Source organism: Solenopsis invicta, chromosome 8 (assembly GCF_016802725.1).
Source record: "Solenopsis invicta isolate M01_SB chromosome 8, UNIL_Sinv_3.0, whole genome shotgun sequence".
NCBI classification, from domain to species: Eukaryota; Metazoa; Arthropoda; class Insecta; order Hymenoptera; family Formicidae; genus Solenopsis; species Solenopsis invicta.
In genome coordinates, this window is record NC_052671.1 from 17,581,389 (window position 1) to 17,598,016 (window position 16,628).

General features: G+C 41.2%; 1 protein-coding gene across 1 annotated transcript; it reads left to right on the forward strand.

The window, feature by feature from the left end:
* The first annotated feature begins 306 nt into the window (after nt 1–306).
* LOC120358552 lies at nt 307–7,919 on the forward strand. Its single transcript, XM_039453130.1, has 3 exons — nt 307–692; nt 735–954; nt 7,728–7,919. Exons 1-3 carry the CDS (start codon nt 307–309, stop codon nt 7,917–7,919), a joined length of 798 nt encoding a protein of 265 aa, XP_039309064.1.
* The last annotated feature ends 8,709 nt before the right edge of the window (nt 7,920–16,628 follow it).

The following is a 16,628-nucleotide window of genomic DNA, read 5'->3' on the forward strand; positions in this document are numbered from 1 at the left end:
ACCCACCTCCCATGTCAGACCTCGCGGATCATCACCCACTCCGCGGTACGTACCAAAGGTACCACCGCGCCAACATTCCCCCTCGCCCCTCACCGCCCCCTCATTGCCCCCTGGCTTTGAACCGGCCTAGTCTTAATACTACCGTGTAAAGGATGGATATCGAACGGTCGTAGACCGGGTGAAGAGTGAGTATGAAAAATTATCTAATCGACAGAGACCGGAAGACAAGGAATGGTTACTGAAGGATGATAGAAAATAAAATGAAGCTGATATACATTACATCGGGAGTTTACACACCGAAAAAACATGAGTTCATCGAAGAGAATTAGCTCCGAGAGACGACGCCTCGTCGAGGAATTGCATGCATCTGCTCGAAGACATTTTCCACGAAGACGTGTTGTAATCAAAGGATTCGATGACTTGTGGCAAGCGGATATCGTCGAGATGCGTCCGTATTCGAATATTAACAGAGGTCATCATTATATACTTACCATGATCGATGCGCTGAGCAAATTCGCATGGGCAGTAGGGATGAAGAGTAAGAGCGGAAAAGAGACGGCTGACGTCATCGCCGAGATAATTCGGAAGAGCGGAAGATGTCCACGCAACTTGCAAACGGATATGGGCAAAGAGTTTTACAACGCCGATGTGCAGAAACTCTTGAGAAAACACCATATTAATCATTATTCCACGTACTCGGTGTTAAAAGCATCGATAATCGAGCGCTTCAATAGAACTTTGAAGGAGAAGATGTGGAAGATGTTTACGTTGCAAGGATCTTACAAGTGGGTCGACGAGCTACCGCGTCTGGTTTCCGAATACAACGACACGCTGCATAAAACGATAGGCATGCGACCTGTGGATGTAACGCCGGCGTCGGCTAAAAAGCTGTTGAACACCGTGTATAGTCACGTTAAGATCGCTGCTCCTGCAAAAGTCAAGGTCGGAGCTAAGGTACGCGTGAGCAAGCACAAGACAATTTTTGAGAAAAACTTTACACCAAATTGGACAACCGAGGTGTTTACGATCGTTAAAGTGCAAAGAACGAAACCCGTCACATACCTCCACGAAGATTATCGTGGAAAAAGCATCGCAGGCGCTTTCTACGAACATGAATTACATCAAGCGAAGTATCCGGACGTTTTCCTTGCTGAGAAAATTTTGAGAAAGGAAGGAGATAAAGTCTACGTGAAATGGCTGGGATTCGATGGATCGCATAATTCGTGGATAAACAAAAGAGACATTGTTTGATTTTATACACACATATATTTGTAAGAAAAAACATTGTAAAAAATATATTCAAAGCAACGTAAAATATACACAAACGTATACAAAAGAGCGGAAAGAATATACTCGTACTAAGTCACGCAAAATTAATCTACATTAAATGTTATTACAACAATAAGTCACGCAAAAATGTCGCCTTTCATTTCTTATTTTTTTTATTTTTTACAATAATAAATCACACAAAAGTATCACCTTTTATTGTTACAATAATATTAAGTCATGCAATATTATCAACTTACATTGTTATATATTGTTTAATGAGTCACGCAGAATCAACTTAAATTAGTAATAAGCATCGCATTAATTGTCTTATAGTAATACGCAATGTTATAAATAAAGTATTAAAAAAGTATAAAAACTGTGTTACGGTGTTATACGCCAATGTCCCCAAGGCAATGTTTCAGTAGAATCAGGCAAGATGTAACGCTTGTCATCGAACGGGCTGAGAGCAATCTTTTTCTCTTTGATTGTGTGTACATCGTGGAGCTTCGAACGTATACACGCTTGCTGACGAGTCATTTCTATCCCGTCGTGCAAGCAACGCGTATAATCTTCAAACGGTATAGTTCGTTCTACAACGCTATTCTTTACACCTTTCGCCTTTTTTGTATCGTTTCTCCCTTCTACTTTTACCGCATACATTTTTGCTCTTAGCCCTACAAATTCGGTCATAATCTTGCCGCAATTCTCCTCTTTCATTAGCCCTGGAACCTTCTTATTCGCAAGAGGCATATTATATTCATTGTCGGCGGGATAATCGCTCGTGTCGTATCTCGCGATATCATGTTTCATATCCATGTACACATTGTCACACTCAATGACATAGATGAGGCTGTCTGTGTCTTATAGAGTATCTTACATTTATCTTTATACAATGGCAGCATATAATCATAGTGAAATTCGTAAAGACAGATTTTCGAAATGTCGAGAATACACATACCGACATATATTGGTTTGTTAAATTTTACCGATAGTTTACGCATTTCTATGGCAACCAGATTTTCTGCGAAAACGCTGCGACTATGAAAATTCAGAGCAGCAATCATGGCCTCTGCCCCGTAACGACCTTCCCATTGCATTGTTACTAATTTTATATTAACGTGATTACGTACATTTTCCATGGTTTTACCGAAAACTGCATTATTCATTAATTTGTATAAATTTTTCTCGAAATCATTTTTCGCGTTCGTTCGAAACTCTGTATTTAATTCTATATAATCGCGGAGCCAGGTGGATTGAGCGAATTGAAGTACGCGATGTATCTTTACGATTCGAAGCCCGTGACGCGTGCACTGTTGAAGATTGCGGTAGTGGATGACGTAACGCTTTTTATCATGCACTGTCGCTAGTAATTTCTTCTGCCTTGACCCTGGAGGCTTATCGCTCGAAGGACAAAACGGTAAGTCACTGTGTCGATCGTGCAGCTGATTCTCATATGCAAGGTCGACTTCCAGTATATATCCGGTGTCCAAGTCAAATGCAATCGCGTTTACATCGAAATTGTCAACGTTTTCGACCCATTTAAATTCACCGTATGGCAACGGTTGACACATTGCCCACCCATACAGATTATTCACATCATTATACATCAAATAAGTCGATGGTTTTGACGGATCGTACGATTTCATGTACTTATTATTAGCCTTCGCATATCTGCCCGAACACTGGCTTAAACCGCCACGAATTCCACGTTCCACGTAAAGTAGCATTTCTATGTCCGTGAGCAACTCGAATCTTATACCCGTTTTCTTCAACATTGCATCCCACGTGTAGCCTGGCAATGTATAGTAATGCGCGGGATCCAAACCGTAACTCTGCATGCTTTTGTCGCGAAAGTTTTCGAAAATGTCGGCTAATAATAAGACATCTGTTTTCAAATATAAATCGCTGTATTCGTCCAGCGTTTCAATTGCGAACCGTTGCCATACGTTCTCGGCATGAGCGTAATCATGCTCTGATACCGTCTGTCCGCTCAGTGAACTGTAGGAAGACTCGCGCGGTGGTAAACGCGTTTCTAAAAGCTTTTCGGCATCATCAACGTACTCGTACGGAAAAACGCCTTTGCGCGTGAGGAGTTCGAAATCCTCGTTTGACAATGTGGAAAATTCGGAACGAGTAATGTTTAATTGTTCAATACCTAGAAACGACGCCAATTTTTCGAGACTCGCACTTAGGAATTTATATGAGTCGATGAATCGAAATCGTATACAATTTCGTACCTCGCCCGATTTTGTTCCTATACCGGTAGCTGCGACGTGTTTAGTGAACGAAATATATTTTTCTTTATTAATCGGTAGTAGGTCGATCTTGCCTTCGAACGCGGTAGAAATTTCTTTTATTATAAAATGCGCGTCGTAACCGCTCAAATTGTGAAAAACGACTGGAATAACGTACGTATTCTTATAATTTAAATTACATTTATTATGGCCGGGACCGCGATACTTGCCGGTCAAATGACAGTGATCACGCACCCGACGATTATCAAGCCACTCGTTACGGGTAAGGCCCGTATCTGGTATAAACGGTTTTTCACATATATGACAATTTGTCGCGTTTAAATATGCCTCTTTCTGCTGTACAGTTAATTGTTCCATTGGAACATTGGCGGATATTCGGGCTTTCATATCGTGCGCAAGATTTTCTAACTCTTTCGCGAACCACGCGACGCAGTCCTTATCGCGGCGAAAACGATACATCGATAACGCATCGTCGTACGAGCATTTAACATAGTAAGCTATGCTGTATACCTCGTGGTGTTGATACGCGAAACTCGACGTGTTCTCTGTTTCGTTCTTCTCCATCTTCTTCAATACGCACTCCAAATCAGCGTAAATTACAAATGGTACGCGCTCCTTGTTGTTGTATGAGTCGAATTCTAGCCATTTCTGGTCTTCTCTCGGTAGTATGATGGCGCAGTCATTTATTTTCTTGCACTCCGTTTCATGCGATTGCAATTTTTCCTCTAAGTGGAAGTAATGCAGGCCACTGTAATAAACAAATTATTTTTTTACTAAACAATAATTAAAAGTGTGAAAGTTTTTTTATATTATTACACTTACCGATCGCAAATGTACTTTCTTCCATCATGTTTGTTTAGTTGTGAGCTGACCAGTCGCGACAGGTTCTTAATCCACGCAAAGTGGTCGTGGGTGACGTCGTGTTCATCTTCCACATAGAAGAGATTGACATGTTTCCCCTTCTTATCTTCGGTCAGTCGTAACGGCACAACGTATTCTATCTTTTCTTTTTTGTCCAATTCGGTTGTGTACACATTCACAGACACGTCGTTTAATCGTTCAAATTTTCCAATGTCTTTTACTTTTATTGGAAATTGAATGTCTTCAAACTTTAACACAGTCGAATAATGTGGGTACGGCGACTCCCGTTCTGCATGATTTTTGGCGGGGTACAGGGTACACCACCACCGACCACGCGAAACAAGCATTGTCTTGTGATTGCACATTAATTATTGCACGCTTGTTACTTGCTTCCTTCGGCATTTTGATGTAACATCCCGCGTGCATGGGATTAAGCTTGTTTATATTCACCATCAAGTTTTGGATTCGGTGTAACGCCCAGCCGCTATCGCGTTCTTGAAACTCGTCGAGCATCGCTAATATCACTTCGATTACACGCTGCTCGTACCATTCGCGCAAATTTGACGCTCTGTATAGTTCACAGTTCTTCGTCGCGAGACTTTTATTATCGTGGTCGTCACGAATGTTTACAAATTTACCGTTGAATACGGTATTCACCTTCACATTTGCATGTTTCGCGATAGCGTCTCGCACTTGCTCGATTACCAAATCACTAGCGTCTTCCAGGAAATGTCGCGGTTCAATATAATCAACGTTTATGACAGCACCCGTAAGAATACGTGATTCAAACGCGGTCTCGATCTCGCGCCAGATGAGCGATCTTGTACCACTGGTGCTAGCGTGCGCAGCACCTCCAACGTGAATGAAACTTCTTTCTAATTGCGCTTTTGCACCCGCGAGTCGCGCGATTCTCGCCACTATAGATTGTCTGGAGCCAACGGTGAGTCGAGGACGTTTGGCACTGCTACAACATTCTTCGAGATGTGCGAGGCACTCTTCGCATCGTTCCACCCATGCACGACACTCCTCTTGAGTAGCGATCTGCGAGCATTGCTCGAGCAGTTCGCGTTCAATGTTCTCCATTTTCAATTATTAGCACGTACTATACGATGTTTCGGAGCACTCGCAAATTTTTTATTTACACGAATTACAGTATGTGCAGAACGCGTTCTTGATGTAAACTTCCAAAAAGCGCATTATTATTTCCGGCCACTGATCAACTGGATCCAGCGAAATTTCTTTGACCGCCGATGATAGATTCGATACGCTTCAAAGACATCTACTGATGTCCGAGCGCTAATTACATATCTATTATACGTTCTTTTGTCTGACGAAAAATTGCATCATCTAGCGGGGGCATGAAAGATGTATCCCCACCACTCGAAGATCCCATAGAATATTCTAGATCATTCGTATACATTTGCATCAGTGTGTGACACTCTACATTAAAAATCTCGATCGAGCAGGAGACTTGCGCGCGGTGCATACTTGCAGCGGCGTGTGCGAACCTGTTCATACGTGTTTAAGGCTAATGATACATCGTACGATTCGTCTTCGATGTAATTTGATACCTTTGTGATTAGCCGCCGTCAAAATACACGTCAAGGTCATGCCTGCATTGGCAAATATAACTTGCATAAAGAATATTCTGTATCTCTCGAACGGAAGGCTAGAAAATTACGAGACTTGAAATGTTATACGTAGTGGAATACTGTCTTCCAAGTGGATGCAGTGGGTGGTGTCACTCACTGATCTAGAGGTGGGATTGAAAGGTGGGGGTAAGTCGCGCGGCAGAGCGGTATGTACCGCCGAGGATGATGTTGGGGAGAGAGAGGAATCCCATGGCTTTGAACCGGCGTGTATTTTTAAAATAGGAAGAATAACGAAAATTAGGTAGAAAAATAAAACAATTAATATAATATAATATAATATAATTGCAAGCATAGAGTAGCGGCGTTTGCTTCACCTACAATGTAATCATATATCGTTTGTCTTCGATGTAATCGTATACCTTTGTGATTAGCCGCCGTCAAAATACGCGATGCGACGGAGGATGCCCTCGCTGAGCAAGCCCTTCGTCAGTCGAAATTATACCGTCGCGCAATCGTGTCGCGAAAAAAATGGATTGTCGCGCGGAGGAAGAGCGGGAATTCGTCCCGTATATCGTTGTGGTGGACACCACAAGCGGACAACGTGTAGTTTATTACAGAAACTACATTGTTGTGGTGGACACCACAACGGGACAGCGTGTGATACGCATTGTTCCAGACGAGTATTAATTAAATACACTAACAGTGTGATGGTGGTGGTGGTGGTGGTGGTGGTGGTGGTGGTGGTTGTGGCGGCGGCGGTGGTGGTGGCGGCGTCGGTGGTGGTGGCGGCGTCGGTGGTGGTGGCGGCGGCGGTGGCGGCGACAGCAGGGGCGGCAGCAGCGGCGGCGGCTGCAGCGGTAGTGGTAAGTTTCTTTTTAAAGAAATTTTTTTACTCTGTCCGCCGATTTCGCGCGCTAGCGGCAGCGGGCGCGGAGCGGCGGGCGCGGGCGGCAGTCGCAGCGGCGGCGGCTGCAGCGGTAGTGGTAAGTTTCTTTTTAAAGAAATTTTTTTTCTCTGTCCGCCGATTTCGCGCGCTAGCGGCAGCGGGCGCTTGCGGCGGGCGCGGGCGGCGGTCACGAGCGGTGTGCGCGGGCGGCGGCGGCGGCGGGCCCCGTGAAAATTGCGCGCGGGCGGCGGCGGGCCCCGCGGAAATTACCGCGGAGAACCGCCGCGAAATCGCCGTGGAAAACCGCCATGGAAAACCGCCGCGGAAAACCGCCGCGGAGAACCGCCGTGAAATCGCCGCGGTATTTTAAAAATACACGCCGGTTCAAAGCCATGGGATTCCTCTCTCTCCCCAACATCATCCTCGGCGGTACATACCGCTTTGCCGCGCGACTTACCCCCACCTTTCAATCCCACCTCTAGATCAGTGAGTGACACCACCCACTGCATCTTGAGGATCACCACCCACTCCCTATATCATTCCCCGGACCGCGGGCTGACTCCCACGCGCGGGTCAGTTCAGCGGGCTGACCCCCACCTCCCAAGTTAGGTCTCGCGGGTCACCACCCACCTCCCATGTCAGACCCTGCGGGTCACCACCCACCTCCCACGTCAGACCCTGCGGGTCACCACTCACTCCGCGTTACGTACCGCAGGTACCCCCGCGCCTACATTCCCCCCTCGTCCCTCCCCCCCCCCCCTCATTGCTCCCGGATTAGAACTGTCATAGTCTTCCTACTAGTGATCTTAAGTGCGTGTCGAAATTAAAAAAATGAATCCGAATAAGAAAGATCAAAAATTACAGAAGGCAGAGAAAGAGAAAAAAGAGGAAGAGGGACAGCAAGAACTGGCGGAGGAGGAAGTGGAGGAGAAAGAAGAGGTGGAGGAGGAGGAGGAAGAACTGCTTACCGAATGTCGAGAAAATTACAATATGATAAAATATCTCAGACATATTCTTCCTGAAAATATATCAAGAGACAATATGTATATATATTGACGGGGGAGTGGAGGCAGGTGAAGGAGGTGATGGTGAGTCTGGAAAACCTTTTTATATATCCTTTGTCTCGCGCGGCGGCGGCGGCAAAGGACAGTTCCGCGAACGCTCGCAAATAATCGCCGCAAATTTCAAGTCTGCGGGTGACGTCAGGCCCGCGACGCGAATTATATTATGCCGGTTCTAACTTGGAAGCAATGAGGGTTCCCCCATCCACCCCTATGACCATGGAGCTATGAAATAGCTGGAGGGAGCGTAAGCTAAATTTTCAGGCGGGGTGGGGGGTGAAGCCGGAGAAGTGAAGGGAATCAGCTTGCGGCCATCTTGGTTCTTCATAAATATATGTAGACTCAGGCTATTCACCCGCCGTCGTTCGGCGTCATTTTAACACATTTGTGAAGGAAGCCTTGCTGCTTGCTGCATTTACTTCTGCGTCGCGTGACTTCGAATTAGTTGTTTAAAACAGTGAAAAATAATATATTTTATATTATTCTTAACAAAATGCCTGATTGTTATGCAAAAGATTGCAAGAGTCGGTATGGTGAAAATTGAAAAAATCAATTCCAATTACAATGGGAGCACACTCACGGCATAAAGATCTCATTTCACAGGTACGTTTAAATATTAAATATTAATTTACTATTCAGATTACAAGATAAATTGTTTAAAGAGAACTTCACGTATTGGTTTACATAATATTTTTATTAATGCGTGGATAAACATCGTGCGATTAAACGTGATTAACTCCATAAGAACTTTACATTTGTACTTGCAGACATTAATGCTTGCACGTGTATAATTATTTTAATTGAAAAATATTTTTATTTGTCTGTCATTGAAACTCTGCTGTACATGGTATTAGTAACAATTATGATGAATCCAATGATTATAGAATACCAACGAACTTAGAAAAGCGGAAACAATGGCTGGATGAAATGCAACTAAACAACAGTGAAATACCAAAAAATGCAACGTTTTGCTCACTTCACTTTCAGGAAACCGATCTGGATCGAACGTCGCTAGCTTGTGTAAGAGTTAAACCTTGTGCTTTGCCACATGTATGTATAAATTGATTTATTAATTATCATTGTCATTACAATTATATTTATTTACAATCATATACACTTATATATTGCGTAAATAAGTACAAAGAAATAATAGACAAATATGCTTTTTCAGAAAAATGTGGAAATTGATAACAGAGGACTGGCTACCAAAGGTGTAAAATTGTTTAATAACAATTCTCTCGACATCAATCAAAATCATGATGGTATGAAAATTTCTTGTCTTAACATCTTTACATTACTGACATATATTATTTACATTGGTTTAATACTTAACAAAGAAAAGAAAGTTTTATTAATTGTAATTTTGTTCTAAATTGTAGTGTGCACATGTTAATTCGCTTTTTTACTTTAATTTTTTAAGAAAAAAGTTGATTTAAAACTAAAATTTTGTTTTGTTCGTCGCTCTTTATACAGATACCGAGCGGAATTGCAGCACACCTCGTCGTCAATTAAATAATCGTCCAGATTCTTTGGATGATACACCTCGGAAAAGGATGCTCAGGACTGTGCTCAAAAATACACGAGAGCGTTACAAGAAGAAAGTGAAAATTCTACAACAGAAACAGCGAAGATCAACGAAGCGCATTGCGACATTAAAGGAAATATTGAAGTCTTTGAAACAAAAGAACCTTCTTAACGCCGAACAAGTAGATGTTTTAAAAGACTTGGGTATGTTCAATCAACAATTATTAAAACGTCAAATTAGCCGTATTAAAAAATCTCCCGGATCTAAAATGTATGAGCCAGAATTAAGAATATTTGCATTAACATTGCATTTTTATTCCCCACGCGCTTACACGTATGTTCGGAAAAAATTTAATACCGCATTACCACATCCTAAAACAATTTGTAAGTGGTATAAGTCAGTTAACGGTGAGCCTGGCTTCAATAAAGAAGCATTAGAGTCGATAAAAACTCGTGCTGAGCAAGTCGATTATCCACTTTTTGGTGCTCTCATTTTTGATGAGATGTCAATAAGACAGCATATAGAATACGACGGGAACAAATATAGTGGCTACGTAGATTTAGGTTCTGAAATTAACTGTGATAGCGGAGCAGTAGCCAAAGAGGCCTTAGTGTTTCTAGTCAATTGTATTATTGGCACTTGGAAAATTCCCATTGCATATTTTTTAACTGCTGGGCTTAATGCCGAACAAAAAGCTAATTTAGTTAGACAAGCTCTAACATTATTACACGAACATAATATAAATATTGTTTCCGTAACATTTGATGGCGCAGCGACTAATTTAAGTATGGCCTCTATTCTCGGCTGTAATTTTCATACTGCAACTTTTCAGATATACTTTTTACATCCAATGACAGAAAAACATGTCACGGTGTTTCTGGACTCATGTCATTCTTTGAAAATCTTACGTAATTATCTTGGAAATCATAAAATTATCATTGATGACAACAAAGACACAATCCAATGGGACTTTTTCAAGAAGCTTCACAACTTGCAAGAAAAGGAATGTCTGCACTTGGGTAACAAATTAAGAGCGCGACATATACATTTCTATAAACAAAAAATGAAAGTAAAGTTGGCTGCACAACTTTTCAGTGCTTCCGTAGCTGATGCGCTGGAAATTTGTAGAAGCGACTTGGAGCTTCCCGAATTTGCTCAGTCGGCACCAACAATAAGATTTATACGAATTATAAATGACGTATTTGACATATTAAATTCAAGAAATATGAAACAAAAGGGATTTAAACAACCTCTACATAAGGGTAATAGTTCCATTATTTTAAATAAATTAGAGGAATGTTACGTTTACCTATCACAATTGCGCAAGGCAGACAATGATCAATTATTAAGTCATTCGAAAAATAAGTTATCTGTAATCGGTTTCATGATTTGCATTAAAAGTTTAATGAAATTATATACTGATTTAATTGTTAATCAAAACGTGCTGAAATATATTCCTGTATATAAAATTTGTCAAGACCATATTAAATTATTGTTCGGCACGATACGTTCACAAGGAGGTTGCAATAACAATCCAACAGTTAGACAGTTTAAGACAGCTTATAAAAAAATAATTGTTCATATAGATACCGTAGAAACAACCACAGGCAATTGCATTCCTCTAGAAGCAGTCTCAATTTTACACGTGTCCGCTAATTCGAGTGACATTATAAATCGTTCAACACCAAAATCACAACTATTCAGCGACAGCCAAACCGAAAATGAAAATGATCATTTGCCTTTTCTGCTCGATAATGTAACTTGTTCGGAATATTCAACACGGGTTATCGCATATATTGCCGGTTTCATTGTTAGACATTTAAAAAAAACCATACATTGCGAAACCTGCATTGAAGCGTTAATAGGTCAGGAAACGCATATTGAATGCTCGCTCATTAATCTTAAAAATCGCGGAGGCTTGTCATTGCCATCACACGATGTAATTGCAATTTGCAATAAAGCTGAACGAGTAATACGATTTGCTTTACGCGAAACCAATGGCAAATCGGTTCTGCACCGAATTAGCGAAACTTCTATAGTATGAAATTTTACAACATATTGAAACAAATTTATTTTCAAGCTTAAGAGAACATCTCTATGACCAAGATGCCTTGTATAATCATAGTTACCATCTTTTAAAAGTAATCGTATGCAAATACGTAAAAATTCGATTATATTTTATTGGTCGAACTGATTCGGTTAATAATCTCGTAAGTGTAAGAAATTCATTAAATAAATTAGTCTTATTTAAAGGACAGTGAAAACATCGTAATGCTATTTTTTATCTTTCTTTATAAGCTCTAACATATGTATGAGATTTTTTATATTTCCCTACAAACTATGTGTGAAGATCTATGAAAGCAATATATTGAAATAAATTATATTGCTTAATGAAGCAATATAGTTCTTTCTTTGATTTTGATTTTTTCTTTTCTTATATAATGTCCTTTTATTTCTTAATGTAATTTTACTTTTTATAATTAAATTTCATGTCAATAGGTTACACAAATTATATCATTATTATTAATGTACAAATTTTAATATTATATGTAAGAAAAAATAAAAACAAATTTATATAAACATGTTTGCAAATAAAATGTTATGTGAATTTTATCCTAATAGTACGTTTAGTACGGTAAAGATAAATATTTATGTATTATTTATATACTAATTAAGTTAATGGACCAAACAATCGGATAATCTGTAATATATATATTAAATAAATTTACATTATTACGGATTGCGATACATATACATGGTATATCGCAGTCCGTTAAATTAGCCACCAGTCGTCGCCATCTTGGTCCTTCATATCCGTTACTTTAGACTTCAATCCCCTTGCCCCTTTGGCTTCACACACGGGGCAATACGCTCCCTCCAGCTATTTCATAGCTCCATGCCCATGACTAACTATTTACATAAACAAATAACGGTTATTACTATCTACATAAACAAATAACGGTTATCACTGTTTATATAAACAAATAAGGGTAAGTCCCGGGGTTGACGTCATTACCCCAGTAAGTCCCGGGGGTGATGTCATTACCTCCCTCTTCCTACCCCCCCTCCCGTAACCACATTTCCCCGCGCACCTCACCCCTCCCTCGTTGCTTCCGAATCAGAACTGGCATAGACATACTACTGTCCACGTATACACTTTCCTTCGCGCTGTAAATGACAAATCGCCACAAGGCACGAAGTCGATGTTAACACCCTATCTCACGGCACGTTCACTGGTCCCCCGTATACCCAATTCTCTGTTGCGTAAGAAATTTACCACCGATACTTGTTGATCGTTTTTTTCCGGCACAGTTTCGAGAACTTCCAGGATATCTTCTACATCAAAGTCTACATCGGACAGTTCTTCGTCAAACTCCATTATTCATCGAATATATTGTCTCTCTCTCTCTTTCTATATATATATATATATATATTTTTTTTTTACATATGCATACAAATTGGACACATTTTGGTAGGAATGTACACATACATAAGCTGGTGGCATTTAGAGCAGATACGTCCGTCAAATCGTTCAAGGAAATCTGTTTCGTGGATTTGAACGGCATCCATTGAGTCCAATTTGATGTCAGAAAGTTCAATCATGCATGATAGCGCAAACGGCAAGGGCGCCACCCGTCGAGTAGTAAAATTGTATCATGCAATGTTTCGTGCGATTCAAAGCGCGTAGTTTAGATCACTGTCACATCCGCTATCCCCAGGCAACTCTTTGTTAGACGATACTTCTTCAAGAACTTCATTCGCGATACGATTAGACATTTTTTTTATTATTGTGTGGGCACACAGATTGGGCACATGTTGCGTGGAATGTACATAAATGTTGGTCTTCGGCAATAGTCGCAATACTTGCCTTGAAGAACAATAAATGTATCAGTTCCGTAGTGTCGAACGGTGCGCACTACTCCCAAGTCCACCGATCCACCGTCAAACATGCATGATACACATATTATTTGAGAACGATCTTCGAACGTATAATAAAATTGCATCATTCAACACTTTGTATTTGTATTATATTGTGCATTTGATAAGACTCTTTCCACGAGATCCTCAGAGTACTCTCTTTGAACAGAGTTACATCTCGTCAGATAATATGACCTCTTCGTCTTCGTCTTCGTCCACTAAATTCTGATCTAAATCTTCAAACTCAATATCCATACTATCGTGCAAGTCTATGTCATCAATACGGTCGGCCATTTCTTTTTACGGCTGCATATTGCGATCGATTCGGTATGCTTCCGAGATATCAACTGAGGTCTGAGCGCTAATTGACTTATTATATATTTCATATGCAATTCCTTTGTCCCTTTATTCATCTGGGGGAAGCATCGTCATTGCCTCGCGATTTGTTTATTGCAACCTGTCGGTGCCTGTCTTGAATCATTGTTTCATGAAAATCTATCCCACATATCGGGGATGTTCGCACCGGCGTTTGCGACTTCTTTATCTAAGCTTGCATAATCAAACTGCAGTTAATACCTGTCTTGAATCATCATCGTTTTGCGAAAATAATCTACCCCCACATATCGGGAATCATGTATTTGAAAACGGATCATATTTATTTCATTTACATTTTTATACGTTTCTTTCACGTTGTCAGACCGCGAAAACGTGTCGTGACATGTTCGAGTGATAACAATGATATTATTGGAAAGAGGGGAAACTTTCCTTTCTCCTTCTTAGAAAATTCCAGTAACATTAATCACAAAAAACGTCATGTGCAACGTTGTTGGAGAGTGAAAAACGTGTCGTGACATGTCTAGTAATAACAAAAGAAATTACTGAAAGAGGGGAGGGACTTTCCCTTCTCCTTCTTTGAACTTTCAGTAACATTAATCGCAAAAAGAAGCGTCACAATTTGCAATCAGTCTTGCATCAGTTGCTCGTTCGAACGGTTCAGACAACGCAACGCTCTTGAAATAAGCGCAATGGCACTTTATTACATTCCGATGGAAGCGTGTGATAAACCGTAAGTATCATTTTACACATACAAATTATATTTTATTCAATTACTTTTTATTGTACGTTTCACTCATCTCCGTTTCTTTTCAGCACGTCTTCAGATTCGCAGTATACGCCGCGCATTCTAGGCAGAAGGTTCTCGTTAACCTTAACATCCTACAAATGGATTGATATTGACATGAGCGTGAGATCTGTTTCATGCTCCGTGAAGATATCGCTCGGCGATACACGCGGCAACCGGATTATTCTACCATACGTGTTGACATCGAGCGAGTCGTCCAGTCAACGGAGACATCATCATCATCGTTAACGATACACGACCTTAACGTGCAACTTGTTAACCTGAACAAACAAAGTATTGTTAAATTAACGTTGCATGATGCATGTATTTATCTCAAACCTGCCACTGTGCTATTCTTATACGAGCTAGAGCATTGCATTGAACATGTATACTTTACGTTGTATCAAAGCATCGCTATCGTGACTGAGAAATTTAAATATTTCGTAAACTTTTTGCGTCAAAATTGTATCGTGAATAAACGCGAAGCTGTACATATGTTGCGCAAATCTTACGATAAGAGTTCGCAGATCGAGTGTGAATTAATTGCTTATGCTATTGATATTATTGTACACGATGCATTGTACACTGAATAAAATAAATGCATTTAAACATACGCTCTGAAATTACTTTCTCTCATCATTTCCACATAATTTCCATAAAACGGTGGACTCGCGTCAAGTGACGTCAGGCTTCTCTATCGAGAGACAATAATATAATATAAAAAAAGATAGATACTTTCGGAGCGAGGAGTGACAAACGGTGGTGAGTTGTGCTGGCGACGATATATATATACATTAGCCAGCATACAGTTTCATCTTATTCTTTGACCGTCATACAATACTTTTTGAGATTAGACGCAACTGTAAATACGCGTTGCAACGGAGGATGCTCTCGCACAGCCCTTTGCTTTTCAGTATTGATCGCGCTCTCGCTTTAATACTATCGGGAGTGATAAGTAAGTTAAAAATGAATTCAGAACTCTGCAACGGACTTGAGTTGATGCAGGATTACCTACACAGAGTCCTCTGTCTTCTCCCCGTCCATACATTGGACAGAATCATCGCTGCCGCGGAATCCGTCCTTCACGGACATCCTCCTCCTCAAGACGATATATGTATTAGAAATTTATTTAACATTTTCACCCTATTCCCATCATTTATTGTGATGATGTTTTGGGACATATCCCGACGCATCTTAGCAGAGGATGTGGAGGAAGCCCAACAGATCCGGGTAGAAAATGCGGTGCAAGAAGAGGAGGAGGAAGTGGTGATGGTAGAGGTGGAGGAGGAGGATGAGAATCCAATATTTTTTCTTCCCCCCGCGGACGAGGACGAGGACGTGGACGAGGAAGCCGCGGACGAGGGTGCCGCGGACGGGGACAACAATGACAATAGTGCTGGTGGTGGTGGTGGTGGTGGCGGCGGTATCGGTAAAAAGACAACGGTGAAGATATATATTACATTAATTAGCATACAGTTGCGTCTACTCTCAAAGTATTGAATGACGGTCAAAGATTAAAATGAAACGTACGCCGCAACTGTAAATACGCGCTCTCGCCCTTTGTTCCTCAGTCGTAACCGTGCTCTCAATCCGTGAGGTACTTCGCCGCACATAAGTGAGTGATCTTAAGTGCGTAATAGAAAGTGCGTAATAGACAGTAATAATAAATATGGAATTTGGAGAAGAATCAACGCAGGAGTACCTGCACAATCTCTTCTCCCACTTCCCCAACGATATTCTTCGCGAAGTGCTTGAAACAGCACAAGCTGTTCTGAACGGACATCCCCTTCCTCCTCCTCCTGTATACAACGAGGAAAACGAGGAAGAAGAAGAGGAAAGCGAGGAAGAAGAGGAAGCTGAAGAAGAGAAAGCTGAAGAAGAGGAAGGAGCCCAACTTTACGCAAACAATCTCTACGAGATCTTCTCTATTCTACCAGATTCTATATTAACACATATAATTTTAACGGTACAACTTATCCTCCACGAGGAGGAGGGGGAAGAGGACTATTAGTGGCGGGAAGGAGGACAAAGACGAAAGACATAATTAGTGGTGGTGGTGGTGAAGTGGTGGTGGTGGAGTGGTGGTGGTGGCGGCGGCGGCGGCGGTGGTGGCAGAAAGGCGACGGCGGGCCGCTGCGCTA

What these genes read in the sequence shown, in the direction of transcription:
- LOC120358552 (XM_039453130.1), top strand. Translation starts at nt 307, where the DNA reads ATGAGTTCATCGAAGAGAATTAGCTCCGAGAGACGACGCCTCGTCGAG. An exon ending in CATATTAATCATTATTCCAC is followed by an intron (nt 693 to 734) that starts GTACTCGGTGTT and finishes GCGCTTCAATAG; the next exon opens with AACTTTGAAGGAGAAGATGT. An exon ending in AAGTCAAGGTCGGAGCTAAG is followed by an intron (nt 955 to 7,727) that starts GTACGCGTGAGC and finishes CAAAAATTACAG; the next exon opens with AAGGCAGAGAAAGAGAAAAA.